Source organism: Manis javanica, chromosome 11 (assembly GCF_040802235.1).
Source record: "Manis javanica isolate MJ-LG chromosome 11, MJ_LKY, whole genome shotgun sequence".
NCBI classification, from domain to species: domain Eukaryota; kingdom Metazoa; phylum Chordata; class Mammalia; order Pholidota; family Manidae; genus Manis; species Manis javanica.
The window spans coordinates 67,457,310-67,473,793 of NC_133166.1; the positions used below are offsets into that span (position 1 = coordinate 67,457,310).

General features: G+C 39.9%; 1 protein-coding gene across 1 annotated transcript in view; it reads right to left on the reverse strand.

The window, feature by feature from the left end:
- Positions 1-16,484, reverse strand: part of AGBL2 (AGBL carboxypeptidase 2) — a 111,273-nt gene that overhangs the window by 20,646 nt on the left and 74,143 nt on the right. The window contains 2 exon segments of the mRNA XM_073217722.1: positions 779-879; positions 1,475-1,601. Of these exon segments, the coding sequence (XP_073073823.1) occupies positions 779-879; positions 1,475-1,601 (228 nt within the window).

Here is a 16,484-nt window from a genome sequence, read left to right on the forward strand (position 1 = left end):
TTATTTATTTATTTATTTATTTGATAGCAAGGAAGAAGTGCTGGAATGGGGTTGTTCATATTTTGGCCTATGGCAAATTTGATTTAACAGGCCATGTTGTGGTCACATTCTCTTGCAAGTACTTTTTATTAAACAGTTGCAGTTAGAATGGTGCATATCATGTTTCTAGGGCCAACATTTCAGAGTGGGTATAAGAGATGTTAGAGACCATGAGTATAGATTCCCTTAAGAAGATGAGTGATGAAGGAAAGTAGAAATAACCTGTTGGAGAAACAAGGCCAAAGGAAACCTTTGTTGGTGATTTAGGACAGGGGCAGCTTGAGAACATTTGCAGTTGAGAGGAAGAAGTAAGAAGAGGAAAAAACTGAGGACACAGAAAAGAGAGAAGGTTAACAAATGAGTCAAGATCTCAGGAAGACCAAGGGGATGTTGTTAAGTGCACTAAGGGCAGGCTTAGTTTTGGAGAAGAGAAAGGACATCTGTTTATCTGAAATAGGAGAAAGGGAAGTAAGAATTGGTGGTGCTTCCATGATGAAACCTAGAAGTGAGAGAGAGATGTGCTGAAGGAAAGCTGGCATGATAGCTTCTCTCTTCTTGGTGACTTAATGAGGTCTAACTATTAGCTCAGAGGCTGGGAGCTTCCTTATTTTCTTTGATTATAGAAACTTCAGAAAAATATTAAGAGGAAAGTAAAGATGATCTTTAACCTCACTGGGCTGACTTTGGACCCATGTGAAACTTACACAGTGGCATCACATTTCTTGAGCTCCATTTTCACCTTGGTTGGGTCAGGATCACAGAAATCCAGAAGGGGGTCACAGACATGATGACCTAGGGACTTCAGATCGTCAGTGGTAAAGTGCGTGTCCCTTTTATTGCCTGGAAAAAAAATCCATACAATTTCCTTTTAAATTTCAATGAGCAAATGCAAATCTAATTCATGAATATCTCATTAAAAACACTACCTCTGCTTCTAGAATATTACACTTCTGGACATAGTCTCCTTCTAGTTTTAGTGTGATTCAGAAGAATCTTTGATAATGAAAACATTACAATTTTAATGGCTATACTTATTGAAGTTTTATTTTGTGGTAGTTACTATGCAAAGTGCTTTACATATACTGTCTCACTAAGTAGTTCCTATAATGCATGTACTATTATTATTGCCAGTTACAGAAAAATGAGGTTCAAAGAGTTAAATAACTTACTCAGGATCACACAACATGTAAATAGACCTGGAATTCAAACCCAGATCTGACTGATTCCAGATCCTGAGCAACCACTGTGCTATACGGCCCCATCAGTTATTATACTACACACTCATATTTTGTGTACTCAAATTTAGCACAAGGTACAAACAAAAAAATCTTCTAGATCAGTTACCTCCCCAACACCCAAACAAATTTCATGTCCCCAGTGCTTTGCTTGGTTTCACCTTGCCATGATGGCCTATGATATATGAAAGACAGCTTACCCAAGGTGGACCCGCCAAAGGTAGACTCCATGGTGTAGCTGTTTAGGATTCCCATCCGCCACATCACAACTCGTCCTGTTCCTTCTTTGCACCTTTGGACCTTAAAATTGCAACTACGAAAAGAGAACTAAGGAGAAAACCAAATCCTCCGTTAATCATAAACTGGCCAAAGTAATATGTTTAAGGTTCATTAACATGATACAAGAATAACAGCATAATAAGTGAGTTAAAGTTAGACAGATAGTAAAGAAGCTATGCTTGAACCTTTGGTAACCATGAATCCAAAGCCTGCAATGGCAATAAGTACATATCTATCGATAATCACCCTATATGTAAATGGACTGAATGCACCAGTCGAAAGACACAGAGTAATAGAATGGATAAAAAAGCAAGACCAACTATATGCTGCTAACAAGAGACTCACCTCAAACCCAAAGACATACACAGACTAAAAGAGAAGAGATGGAAAAAGATATTTCATGCAAACAATAGGGAGAAAAAAGCAGGTGCTGCAGTACTTGTATCAGACAAAATAGACTTCAAAACAGAGTAACAAGAGACAAAGAAGGACATTATGTAATGATAAAGAGGTCAGTCCAACAAGAGGATATAACCATTATAAATATATATGCACCCAACACAGGAGCACTGACATATGTGAAACAAACAACAACAGAATTAAAGGAGGAAATAGAATGCAATGCGTTCATTTTAGGAGACTTTAACACAACACTCACTCCAAAGGACAGATCAACCAGACAGAAACTAAGTAAGGACACAGAGGCACTGAACAACACACAAGAACAGATGGACCTAACAGACATCTACAGAACTCTAAACCCAAAAGTAGCAGGATACACATTCTTCTACAGTGCACATGGAACATTCTCCAGAATAGACCACATACTAGGCCCCAAAAAGAGCCTCAGTAAATTCAAAAATATTGAAATTCTACCAACCAACTTTCCAGATCACAAAGGTATAAAACTAGAAATAAATTGTACAAAGAAAACAAAAAGGCTCACAAACACATGGAGGTTTAACAACATGCTCCTAAATAACCAATGGATCAATCACCAAATTAAAACAGAGATCAAGCAATATATGGGGACAAATGAAAATAACAGGACAATGCCCCAACTTCTGTGGGACTTAGTCAAGGCAGTTCTAAGAGGAAAGTACATAGCAATCCAGGCATATTTAAAGAAGGAAGAACAATCCCAAAAGAATAGTCTGAAGTCACAATTATTGAAACTGGAAAAAGAATAAATGAGGCACAAAGTCAGCAGAAGGAGGGACATAATAAAGATCAGAGAATAAATAAATAAAATTGAGAAGAATGAAACAATATAAAAAATCAATGAAACCAAGAGCTGGATCTTTGAGTAAAAAAGAATCTATACACATAAACATAATCAGAAATGACAAAGGAAAAATCATGACAGACACCACAGAAATACGAAGAATTATTAGAGAATACTATGAAAATATGCTAACAAACTGGTAACTTAGAACAAATGGACAGCTTTCTAGAAAAATACAACCTTCCAAGATTGACCAAGGAAGAAACAAAATCTAAACAGACCAATTACCAGCAATGAAACTGAATATGTAATCCAAAAACTATCCAAGAACTAAACGGCTGGTCCAGATGGATTCACTGCTGAATTTTATCAGACATTTAGAGAAGACATAATACCCATTCTCCTTACAGTTTTCCAAAAAAATAGAAGAGGAGGGAATACTTACAATCTCATTCTATGAAGCCAGCATTGCTCTAATACCAAAACCAGGCAAAGACTCCAGAAAGAAAGAAAATTACAGACCTGTATCTCTGATGAACATAGATGCAAAAATACTCAACAAAATATTAGCAAACCGAATTCAAAAATACATTAAGAGGATCATACACCATGATCAAGTGGGATTCATCATGGGAATGCAAGGATGGTAAAACATTAGAAAACCCATCAACATCATCCACCACATCAACAAAAGGACAAAAACCACATCATCATCTCCATAGATGCAGAAAAAGCATTCAACAAAATTCAACATGCATTCATGATAAAAACTCTCAACAAAATGGGTATAGAGGGCAAGAACCTCAACATAATAAAGGCTATATATGACAAACCCACAGCCAACATCATACCTAATAGCAAGAAGCTGAAAGCTTTTCCTTTAAGATTGGGAACAAGGCAAGGACGCCCACTCTCCCCACTGTTATTTAACATAGTACTAGAGGTCCTAGCCACGGCAATCAGACAAAACAAAGAAATACAAGGAATCCAGATTGGTAAAGAAGAAGTCTTTACCAATGCATCACTATTTGCAGATGACATGATATTGTACATAAAAAACCCGAAAGAATCCACTTCAAAACTACTAGTACTAGTATCTAAATTCAGCAAAGTTGCAGGATACAAAATTAACACACAGAAATCTGTAGCTTTCCTATACACTAACAATGAACCAATAGAAAGAGAAATCAGGAAAACAATTCCATTCACAATTGCATCAAAAAGAATAAAATACCTAGGAATAAATCTAACCAAAGAAGTGAAAGACTTATACTCTGAAAACTACAAGTCACTCTTAAGAGAAATAAATTAAAGGGGACACTAACAAATGGAAACTCATCCCCTGCTCATGGCTAGGAAGAATTAATATCATCAAAATGCCATCCTGCCTAAAGCAATATACAGATTTGATGCAATCCCTATCAAATTACCAGCAACATTCTTCAATGAATTTGAACAAATAATTCAAAAATTCATATGGAAACACCAAAGACCCTGAATAGCCAAAGCAATCCTGAGAAAGAAGAATGAAGTAAGGGGGATCTCAGTCCCCAACTTCAAGCTCTACTACAAAGCCATAGTAATCAAGACAATTTGGTACTGGGACAAGAACAGAGCCACAGACCAGTGGAACAGATTAGAGACTCCAGACATTAACCCAAACATATATGGTCAATTAATATTTGATAAAGGAGCCATGGACATACAATGGCGAAATGACAGTCTCTTCAACAGATGGTGCTGGCAAAACTGGAGAGCTACATGTAGGAGAATGAAACTGGTGCATTGTCTAACCCCATACACAAAAGTAAATTCAAAATGGATCAAAGATCTGAATGTAAGTCATGAAACTATAAAACTCTTAGAAAAAAACACAGGCAAAAACCTTTTAGACATAAACATGAGTGACCTCTTCTTGAACATATCTCCCCGGGGAAGGAAAACAACAGCAAAAATGAACAAGTGGGACTATATTAAGCTGCAAAGCTTCTGCACAACAAAAGATACCATAAATAGAACAAAAAGGAACCCTGCAGTATGGGAGAATATATTTGTAAATGACAGATCCAATAAAGGCTTGACGTCCAAAATATATAAAGAGCTCACATGCCTCAACAAACAAAAAACAAATAATCCAATTAAAAAATGGTCAGAGGTACTGAACAGACAGTTCTCCAAAAAAGAAATACAGATGGCCAACAGACACATGAAAAGATGCTCCACATCACTAATTACCAGAGATATAAGTCACACGGAGAAAGAGAAATACCAAATGATTTCACTCATCTGTGGAGTATAGGAATAAAGGAAAAACTGAAGGAACAGAATAGCAGTGGAGTTACAGAACCCAAAAATAGACTAACAGGTACCAAAGGGAAAGGGACTGGGGAGGATGGGTGGGTAGGGAGGGATAAGGGAGGGAAAGCAGAAAAGGGGTATTAAGATTAGCATGTATGGGGGGGAGGGAGAAAGGGGAGGGCTGTACAACGCAGAGAAGACAAGTGGTGATTCTGCGGCATTTTGCTGTGCTGATGGACAGTGACTGTAAAGTGGTTTATAGGGGGGATCTGGTATAGGGGAGAGCCTAGTAAACATAATATTCTTCATGTAAGTGTAGATTAAAGATAAAAAAAGGAAAGAAAAGGGGGATTACTCCTTGATAGGTTGAAACTAACTGTAAATCAATGATTAATGCATACTTTAAATATCCTTAATTTTGATCACTTAAAGGGTATCAGATGATCGGCTATGGAGGTACACTTTTCTGATAATATTCCTTTCTCTTAAGAAAAAAAAAAAGCAGTTCCTGTGTGGTGACCAACGATGAGTTCTACACAGTGGTATAAAGGGCATATCAAAGTGTGGGCAAAGGGTCTGTTTGTGTTTATACAGAGGATCAAAGCCTAATTTGGCTACCCAGAAAATGAACTAAGATACAATATGAAGAACTTCCAACATCAGCACTCTCTGGAAGATTCATACCAGAAGATGATCATCAAAATACCTCAACAAAGATCCAGGTGATGCTGCAGTTGTAGCTGCATCCATCCCACCGGTTCCTGGACTTGCCATTGGAATGAAGAAGGAGATATCTAAGCTGGCCTGTGCATACAGTAAAACAACAAATTTGACTGGATCTATACTGTTGGAACTCAACCAAGAATTAGGAGAAGTGCAAGTTGTAGCGCTCCAAAATCTTACAACTACAGACTATCTACTGTTAAAAGAACATATGGGATGTGAACAGTTCCCAGGAATGGGTTGTTTTAATTTGTCTGATTTCTCTCAGACTGTTCAAGTACAGTTGGACAATATCCATCATATCATAGACAAATTTTCACAAATGCCTAGGGTGCCTTACTGGTTTTCTTGGTTTCACTGGAGATGGCTGGTAATTATAGATCTGCTTTGGTTATGTAACTGTATTCCTATTATGTTAATGTGTGTGTGCAATTTAATTAGTAGTTTAAAATCTATACATGCTTAAGTTACTCTACAAGAAGATATGTCAAAGAAATAATCAATCCTCCCATGTTTTCTTCCATCTGCTACCTCTATAGCTTTTCTTCTTCCTTTCTAATTACAACCCTTAAATAGAATTCGTGCCTCATATCGAATTTACTGAGTATCATAATTCCTCCAAGTGGCAAAGATACCTCAGCACAAATGCTGGGCATAGAAGCCACAGGGCATAAATCTGCAAAGAAGTAAAAAGCTAACCTTTTCAAACAATATGGCTTCTCTCTCACTTACCAACTTTACATCTCCCTGTATCGCCCTAGAAGATGACTGGTTAGCCAGAGACGGGTAAGATTCCTCAAGTGAGGAACAACCTAAGACAGGCACAGTCGCAGGGGGGCCATTAGGTGAGAAATTGGAGATCAACAGAGGTGAAGCTTAGAACCTCACCCCCCCTGTTTTGAGAGGAATCTTCTGCATCCATGGATGTTTTATTGCCCTTGTCTAGCTCGGATTAACACATAGTCTACAGGCACACACCTGATCATCTACAATTGCTCTCTTACAGCACTAAACTATGTTTTCTACCTTTATCTTGCATCTACCTACCACTTCAGCATTTTATTAAAAATAAAAATAATAATAATAATAAAGGGAGAAATGTGGGATCCACATATAAATGAAGTATAAAAATCAAATGAATATTCATATTTGACCTGATTGTTTATAGTTCATAATGCATAATCAAAACTGAAAGTTTCTGTGACGACTGCCCTTGTACTGTTCACCATGTAAGAACTTATTCACTATGTAAGAATTTGTTCACCATGTAAGAACTTGTTCGTTATGCTTCAGAAGATTGGAGACTGACGAGAATTAGGCTTGGAGTGGATTAATGATTGTGCATTGAGCATTGAGTCCACTATACAGAATTTTATTGTTGTTAACAACCATTTGATCAATAAATATGAGATGCCCTCTCAAAAAATAAAAAACAAAAAAAAGAAATTAAAAAAAAATGGGCAGTTGGGGGGAGCCAAGATGGCGGCGTGAGTAGAGCAGTGGAAATCTCCTCCCAAAAACACATAGAGCTATGAAAATATAACAAAGAAAAATCTTCCTAAAATAGAGACCACAGGACACAGGACAACATCCAGACCACATCCACACCTGCAAGAACCCAGCGCCTTGTGAAGGGGGTAAGATACAAGCCCCGGCCCGGCGGGACCCGAGCGCCCCTCCCCCCGGCTCCCGGCGGGTGGAGAGAAACCGGAGCAGTTTTTTTTTTTGGCGAGCGCTTTTTGGAAGCCTTAGAGGGACGGGCCCCCGTTGCTGGGGAGGCAGGGTGGCGGGACCGGTGAGGAGGTGCCTGGGAACGGCGCCGGAGGACAAAGAATATCCCGCGTTTCTCCCTGCGAGACCTGGGGGCGGGTGCCTGAGACCGGTGCCTGAGGACGGAGGAGGTCGCGCGTTTTTCCCCTTTTTTTTTTTTTTTCTCTTTTTGGCAAGCGCTTTTTGGAAGCCTTGAAGGGACGGGGACCCCAGTGCTAGGGAGGCACGGTGGCGGGACTGGTGAGCGGGTGGCTGGGACCGGCGCCTGAGGACAAAGAATATCCCGTTTTTCCCTGTGGGACCGGTGGGCGGGTGCCTGAGACCGGCACTTGAGGACAGAGGAAATCGCGCGTTTTTCCCCTTTTTTTTTTCTCTTTTCTGCGAGTGCTTTTTGGAAGCCTAAAAGGGACAGGGACCCCGGTGCTAGGGAGGCAGGGCGGCGGGACTGGTGAGCGGGTGCCTGGGACCGGCACCTGAGGACAAAGAATATCCCGCATTTTTCCCTGTGGGACCGGTGGGTGGGTGCCTGAGACCAGCACCTGAGGACGGAAGAAATCGCGCGTTTTTCCCCTTTTTTTTCTCTCTTTTTGCCAAGTGCTTTTTGGAAGCCTTGAAGGGACAGGGACCCCGGTGCTAGGGAGGCAGGGCGGCGGGACTGGTGAGCGGGTGCGTGGGACCAGTGCCTGAGGACCAAGAATATTGAGCGTTCCTTCCCTGCGGGACCGGTGGGTGGGTGCTTTTTGGAAGCCTTGAAAGGACAGGGACCCTGGTGCTAGGGAGACAGGGCAGCAGGACCAGTGCGCGGGTGCCTGGGACCGGCACCTGAGGAAAAAAAAAAAAAAATCGCGTGTTTTTTCTTTTTTTTTTCCTTTCTGTTCCCTCTCTCATTGTTGCTGTTGTTGTTTTGGTTTGGAGAGTGCTTTTTGGAAATCTTAAAGGGGCAGGACAGGTCACTTAGACCAGAAGCAGGGAATCTGGGGATCTCTGGGCACTCTAACCCCCTGGGCAGCAGGGAGCACAGAGGCCCCTTACGGAGATAAATAGTCTCCTGGCTGCTCCCCCTCTAACGGGGCTCCACCATTTTGGAGGAACAGCCCCAGCCAGGCCAAGCCCACAGCAACAGTGGAGATAAACCCCAAAGCAACTGGGCAGGAAACAGAAGCCCTGTCTGCGCACAGCTGCCCAGCACAAGCCACTAGAGGTCGCTATTCTCCCAGGAAAAGGCTACAAACCAACAAGAAGGGAAGCTCTTCCAGCGGTCACTTGTACCAGCTCTGCAAACTATCTCTATCACCATGAAAAGGCAAAACTACAGGCAGACAAAGATCACAGAGACAACACCTGAGAAGGAGACAGACCTAACTAGTCCTCCTGAAAAAGAATTCAAAATAAAAATCATGAACATGCTGACAGAGATGCAGAAAAAAATGCAAGAGCAATGGGATGAGATGCAGAGAAAAATGCAAGAGCAGTGGGATGAGATGCAGAGAAAAATGCAAGAGCAGTGGGATGAAGTCCGGAAGGAGATCACAGATGTCAGGAAAGAGATCACAGAAGTGAAACAATCCCTGGAAGGATTTATAAGCAGAATGGATAAGATGCAAGAGGCCATTGAAGGAATAGAAGCCAGAGAACAGGAACGTATAGAAGCTGACATAGAGAGAGATAAAAGGATCTCCAGGAATGAAACAACACTAAGAGAAATATGTGACCAATACAAAAGGAAAAACATTCGTATTATAGGGATACCAGAAGAGGAAGAAAGAGGAAAAGGGATAGAAAGTGTCTTTGAAGAAATAATTGCTGAAAACTTCCCCAAACTGGGGGAGGAAATAATCGAACAGACCATGGAATTATACAGAACCCCCAACAGAAAGGATCCAAGGAGGACAACACCAAGACACATAATAATTAAAATGGCAAGGATCAAGGACAAGGAAAGAGTTTTAAAGGCAGCTAGAGAGAAAAAGGTCACCTATAAAGGAAAACCAATCAGGCTAACATCAGACTTCTCAACAGAAACCCTACAGGCCAGAAGAGAATGGCATGATATACTTAATGCAATGAAACAGAAGGGCCTTGAACCAAGGATACTGTATCCAGCACGACTATCATTTAAATATGATGGTGGGATCAAACAATTCCCAGACAAGCAAAAGCTGAGGGAATTTGCTTCCCACAAACCACCTCTACAGGGCATCCTACAGGGACTGCTCTAGATGGGAGCACCCCTAAAAAGAGCACAGAACAAAACACACAACATATGAAGAAGGGAGGAGGAGGAATAAGAAGGGAGAGAAGAAAAGACTCTCCAGACAGTGTATATAACAGCTCAATAAGCGAGCTAAGTTAGGCAGTAAGATACTAAAGAAGCTAACCTTGAACCTTTGGTAACCACGAATCTAAAGCCTGCAATGGCAATAAGTACATATCTTTCAATAGTCACCCTAAATGTAAATGGACTTAATGCACCAATCAAAAGACATAGAGTAATAGAATGGATAAAAAAGCAAGACCCATCTATATGCTGCTTACAAGAAACTCACCTTAAACCCAAAGATAAGCATAGACTAAAAGTCAAGGGATGGAAAAACATATTTCAGGCAAACAACAGTGAGAAGAAAGCAGGGGTTGCAGTACTAATATCAGACAAAATAGACTTCAAAACAAAGAAAGTAACAAGAGATAAAGAAGGCCACTACATAATGATAAAGGGCTTAGTCCAACAAGAGGATATAACCATTCTAAATATATATGCACCCAATACAGGAGCACCAGCATATGTGAAGCAAATACTAACAGAACTAAAGAGGGAAATAGACTGCAATGCATTCATTGTAGGAGACTTCAACACACCACTCACCCCAAAGGATAGATCCACCGGGCAGAAAATAAGTAAAGACACACAGGCACTGAACAACACACTAGAACAGATGGACCTAATAGACATCTATAGAACTTTACATCCAAAAGCAACAGGATATACATTCTTCTCAAGTGCACATGGAACATTCTCCAGAATAGACCACATACTAGCTCACAAAAAGAGCCTCAGTAAATTCCACAATATTGAAATTCTACCAACCAATTTTTCAGACCACAAAGGTATGAAAGTAGAAATAAATTCTACAAAGAAAACAAAAAGGCTCACAAACACATGGAGGCTTAACAACATGCTACTAAATAATCAATGGATCAATGAACAAATCAAAATAGAGATCAAGGAATATATAGAAACAAATGACAACAACAACACTAAGCCCCAACTTCTGTGGGATGCAGCGAAAGCAGTCTTAAGAGGAAAGTATATAGCAATCCAGGCACACTTGAAGAAGGAAGAACAATCCCAAATGAATAGTCTAACATCACAATTATTAAAACTGGAAAAAGAAGAACAAATGAGGCCTAAAGTCAGCAGAAGGAGGGACATAATAAAGATCAGAGAAGAAATAAACAAAATTGAGAAGAATAAAACAATAGCAAAAATCAACGAAACCAAGAGCTGGTTCTTTGAGAAAATAAACAAAATAGATAAGCCTCTAGCCCAACTTATTAAGAGAAAAAGAGAGTCAACACAAATCAACATAATCAGAAATGAGAATGGAAAAATCACGACAGACTCCACAGAAATACAAAGAATTATTAAAGACTACTATGAAAACCTATATGCCAACAAGCTGGAAAACCTAGAAGAAATGGACAACTTCCTAGAAAAATACAACCTCCCAAGACTGACCAAGGAAGAAACACAAAAGTTAAACAAACCAATTACAAGCAAAGAAATTGAAACAGTAATCAAAAAACTACCCAAGAACAAAACCCCGGGGCCGGACGGATTTACCTCGGAATTTTATCAGACACACAGAGAAGACATAATACCCATTCTCCTTAAAGTGTTCCACAAAATAGAAGAAGAGGGAATACTCCCAAACTCATTCTATGAAGCCAACATCACCCTAATACCAAAACCAGGCAAAGACCCCACCAAAAAAGAAAATTACAGACCAATATCCCTGATGAACGTAGATGCAAAAATACTCAATAAAATATTAGCAAACAGAATTCAACAGTATATCAAAAGGATCATACACCATGACCAAGTGGGGTTCATCCCAGGGATGCAAGGATGGTACAACATTCGAAAATCCATCAACATCATCCACCACATCAACAAAAAGAAAGACAAAAACCACATGATCATCTCCATAGATGCTGAAAAAGCATTTGACAAAATTCAACATCCATTCATGATAAAAACTCTCAGCAAAATGGGAATAGAGGGCAAGTACCTCAACATAATAAAGGCCATATATGATAAACCCACAGCCAGCATTATACTGAACAGCGAGAAGCTGAAAGCATTTCCACTGAGATCGGGAACCAGACAGGGATGCCCACTCTCCCCACTGTTATTTAACATAGTACTGGAGGTCCTAGCCACGGCAATCAGACAAAACAAAGAAATACAAGGAATCCAGATTGGTAAAGAAGAAGTTAAACTGTCACTATTTGCAGATGATATGATACTGTACATAAAAAACCCTAAAGACTCCACTCCAAAACTACTAGAACTGATATCGGAATACAGCAAAGTTGCAGGATACAAAATCAACACACAGAAATCTGTAGCTTTCCTATACACTAACAACGAATCAATAGAAAGAGAAATCAGGAAAACAATTCCATTCACCATTGCATCAAAAAGAATAAAATACCTAGGAATAAACCTAACCAAGGAAGTGAAAGACTTATACTCTGAAAACTACAAGTCACTCTTAAGAGAAATTAAAGGGGACACTAATAAATGGAAACTCATCCCATGCTCATGGCTAGGAAGAATTAATATCGTCAAAATGGCCATCCTGCCGAAAGCAATATACAAATTTGATGCAATCCCTCTCAAATTACCAGCAACATTCTTCAATGAATTGGAACAAATAATTCAAAAATTCATATGGAAACACCAAAGACCCCGAATAGCCAAAGCAATCCTGAAAAAGAAGAATAAAGTAGGGGGGATCTCACTCCCCAACTTCAAGCTCTACTACAAAGCCATAGTAATCAAGACAATTTGGTACTGGCACAAGAACAGAGCCACAGACCAGTGGAACAGATTAGAGACCCCAGAAATTAACCCAAACATATATGGTCAATTAATATTTGATAAAGGAGCCATGGACATACAATGGCAAAATGACAGTCTCTTCAACAGATGGTGCTGGCAAAACTGGACAGCTACATGTAGGAGAATGAAACTGGACCATTGTCTAACCCCATATACAAAGGTAAACTCAAAATGGATCAAAGACCTGAATGTAAGTCACGAAACCATTAAACTCTTGGAAAAAAACATAGGCAAAAACCTCTTAGACATAAACATGAGTGATCTCTTCTTGAACATATCTCCCCGGGCAAGGAAAACAACAGCAAAAATGAGCAAGTGGGACTACATTAAGCTGAAAAGCTTCTGTACAGCGAAAGACACCATCAATAGAACAAAAAGGAACCCTACAGTATGGGAGAATATATTTGAAAATGACAGATCTGATAAAGGCTTGACGTCCAGAATATATAAAGAGCTCACACGCCTCAACAAACAAAAAACAAATAACCCAATTAAAAAATGGGCAGAGGAACTGAACAGACAGTTCTCCAAAAAAGAAATACAGATGGCCAAGAGACACATGAAAAGATGCTCCACATCGCTAATTATCAGAGAAATGCAAATTAAAACTACAATGAGGTATCACCTCACACCAGTAAGGATAGCTGCCATCCAAAAGACAAACAACAACAAATGTTGGCGAGGCTGTGGAGAAAGGGGAACTCTCCTACACTGCTGGTGGGAATGTAAATTAGTTCAACCATTGTGGAAAGCAGTATGGAGGTGCATCAAAATGCTCAAAACAGACCTACCATTTGACCCAGGAATTCCACTCCTAGGAATTTACCCTAAGAACGCAGCAATCAAGTTTGAGAAAGACAGATGCACTCCTATGTTTATCGCAGCACTATTTACAATAGCCAAGAATTGGAAGCAACCTAAATGTCCATCTGTAGATGAATGGATAAAGAAGATGTGGTACATATACACAATGGAATACTACTCAGCCATAAGAAGTGGAAAAATCCAACCATTTGCAGCAACATGGATGGAGCTGGAGAGTATTATGCTCAGTGAAATAAGCCAAGCGGAGAAAGAGAAATACCAAATGATTTCACTCATCTGAGGAGTATAGGAACAAAGGAAAAACTGAAGGAACAAAACAGCAGCAGAATTACAGAACCCAAAAATGGACTAACAGGTACCAAAGGGAAAGGAACTGGGGAGGATGGGTGGGCAGGGAGGGATAAGGGGGGGGAAGAAGAAGGGGGGTATTAAGATTAGCATGCATGGGGGGGAGGGAGAAAGGGGAGGGTGGGCTGCACAACAGAGAGGACAAGTAGTGACTCTACAACATTTTGCTAAGCTGATGGACAGTAACCGTAATGTGGTTGTTAGGGGGGACCTGATATAGGGGAGAGCATAGTAAACATAGTATTCTTCAGGTAAGTGTAGATTAAAAATTTAAAAAAAAAAAGAAAGAAAGAAAGAAAGAAAAGGGGGATTACTCCTTAACAGGATAAAACTATTGGTAAATCAAAGATCAACGCATGCTTTAAATATCCTTAATGTTGATCACTTAAAGGGTGTCAGATGATCAGCTATGGAGGTACTCTTTTCTGATAATATTCCTTTCTCTTAATTAAAAAAAAAAAAAAAAGCAGTTACTGTGTGCTGACCTCCAATGAGTTCTGCACAGTGGTATAGAGGGCATGTCAAAGTGTGGGCAAAGGGTCTGTTTGTTTCTATGCAGAAGATCAAGGCCTAGCTTGGATACCCAGAAAATGAACTAAGATACGATATGAGGAGGAGCTTCCGGCATCAGCACTCTCTGGAGGACTCGTGCCGGGGGATGATCATCAAAAAGCCTCCACAGGGATCTGGACGATGCTGCGGTTGTGGCTGCATCCAGCCCACCATCTCCTGGACTTGCCATAAGAAGGAGGAGGGAGATGTCTAGGCTGGCATGTGCATACAGTGAGACAACGAATTTGATTGGATCTGTACTGTTGGAACTCAACCAGGAGTTGGGAGGGGTGCAAGTTGTAGCACCCCAAAATCTCATGACTATAGACTATCTATGGTTAAAAGAACATATGGGATGTGAACAGATCCCAGAAATGGGCTGCTTTAATTTGTCTGATGGTTCAAGTACAGTTGGAAAATATCCATCATATCATAGATAAATTTTCACAAATGCCTAGGGTGCCTAAATGGTTTTCTTGGCTTCACTGGAGATGGCTGGTAATTATAGATTTGCTTTGTTTATGTCACCGTATTCCTATTATGTCAATATGTGTGTGCAAATTAGTTAGTAGTTTAAAACCTATACATACTTAAGGTACTATACAAGAAGATATGTCAAAGAAATAATCAATCCTCCCAAGTTTCCTTCATATGCTACATCTATAGCTTTTCTTCTTCCTTCCTAACTACAAACTTTAAATAGAATTCGTGCCTCATATCGAATTTACCGAGTATCATAATTCCTCCAGGTGGTAAAGATACCTCGAGACAAGTGCTGGGCATAGAAGCCACAGGGCATAAATCTGCAAAGAAGTAAAAAGCTAACCTTTGCAAACAATATGGCTTCTCTCTCACTTACCAACTTTACATTTCCCTGTATGGCCCCGGAAGATGACTGGTTAGCCAGAGACGGGTAAGATTCCTCAAGGGAGGAACAACCTAAGACAGGCACAGTCGCAGGGGGGCCATCAGGTGAGAATTTGGGGATCAACAGAGGTGAGGCTCAGAACCTCACCCCCCCTGCTTTGAGAGAAATCTTCTGCATCCGTGGATGTCTTGCTGCCCTTGTCTAGCCTGGATTAATACTTAGTCCATAGGCACACACCTGATCATCTGATCATCTACATTTGCCTTCTTACAGCACTAAACTATGTTTTCTACCTTTATCTTGCATCTACCTACCACTTCAGCATTTTATTAAAAATAAAAATAATAATAATAATAGGAGAAATGTGGGATCAACATATAAATCAAGTACAAAAATCAAATGAATATTCATATTTGACCTGATGGTTTATAGGTCATATTGCATGATCAAAACCGAAAGTTTCTGTGATGAATGCCCTTGTACTGTTCACCATGTAAGAATTTATTCACTCTGTAAGAATTCGTTCACCATGTAAGAACTTGTTCGTTATGCTTCAGAAGATTGGAGACTGACGAGAATTAGGCTTGAGATGGATTAATGATTGTACATTGAGCATTGACCCCCCTATACTGAATTTTATTGTTGTTAACAACCATTTGATCAATAAATATGAGAGATGCCCTCTCAAAAAAAAAAAAAAAAAAAAAAAAAAATCAAAAAAAAAAAAAAAAAAAAAAAAAAAAAAATGGGCAGAGGAGCTAAACAGACACTTCTCCAAAGAAGAAATTCAGATGGCCAACAGACACATGAAAAGATGCTCTACATCGCTAGTCATCAAAGAAACGCAAATTAAAACCACAATGAGATATCACCTCAAACCAGTAAAGATCGCCACCATCCAAAAGACACGCAACAGCAAATGTTGGCGAGGTTGTGGAGAAAGGGGAACCCTCCTTCACTGCTGGTGTGAATGTAAATTAGTGCAGCCATTGTGGAGAGCAGTAGGGAGATTCCACAAAAAAACCCTCAAAATAGAAATACCATTTGACCCTGGAATTCCACTCCTATGCACCTCTATGTTTATCACAGCTCTATTTACAATAGCCAAGAAATGGAAGCAACCTAAGTGTACATCAGTAGATGAATGGATAAAGAAGATGTGGTACATGTGCACAATGGAGTATTATGTTCAGCCAT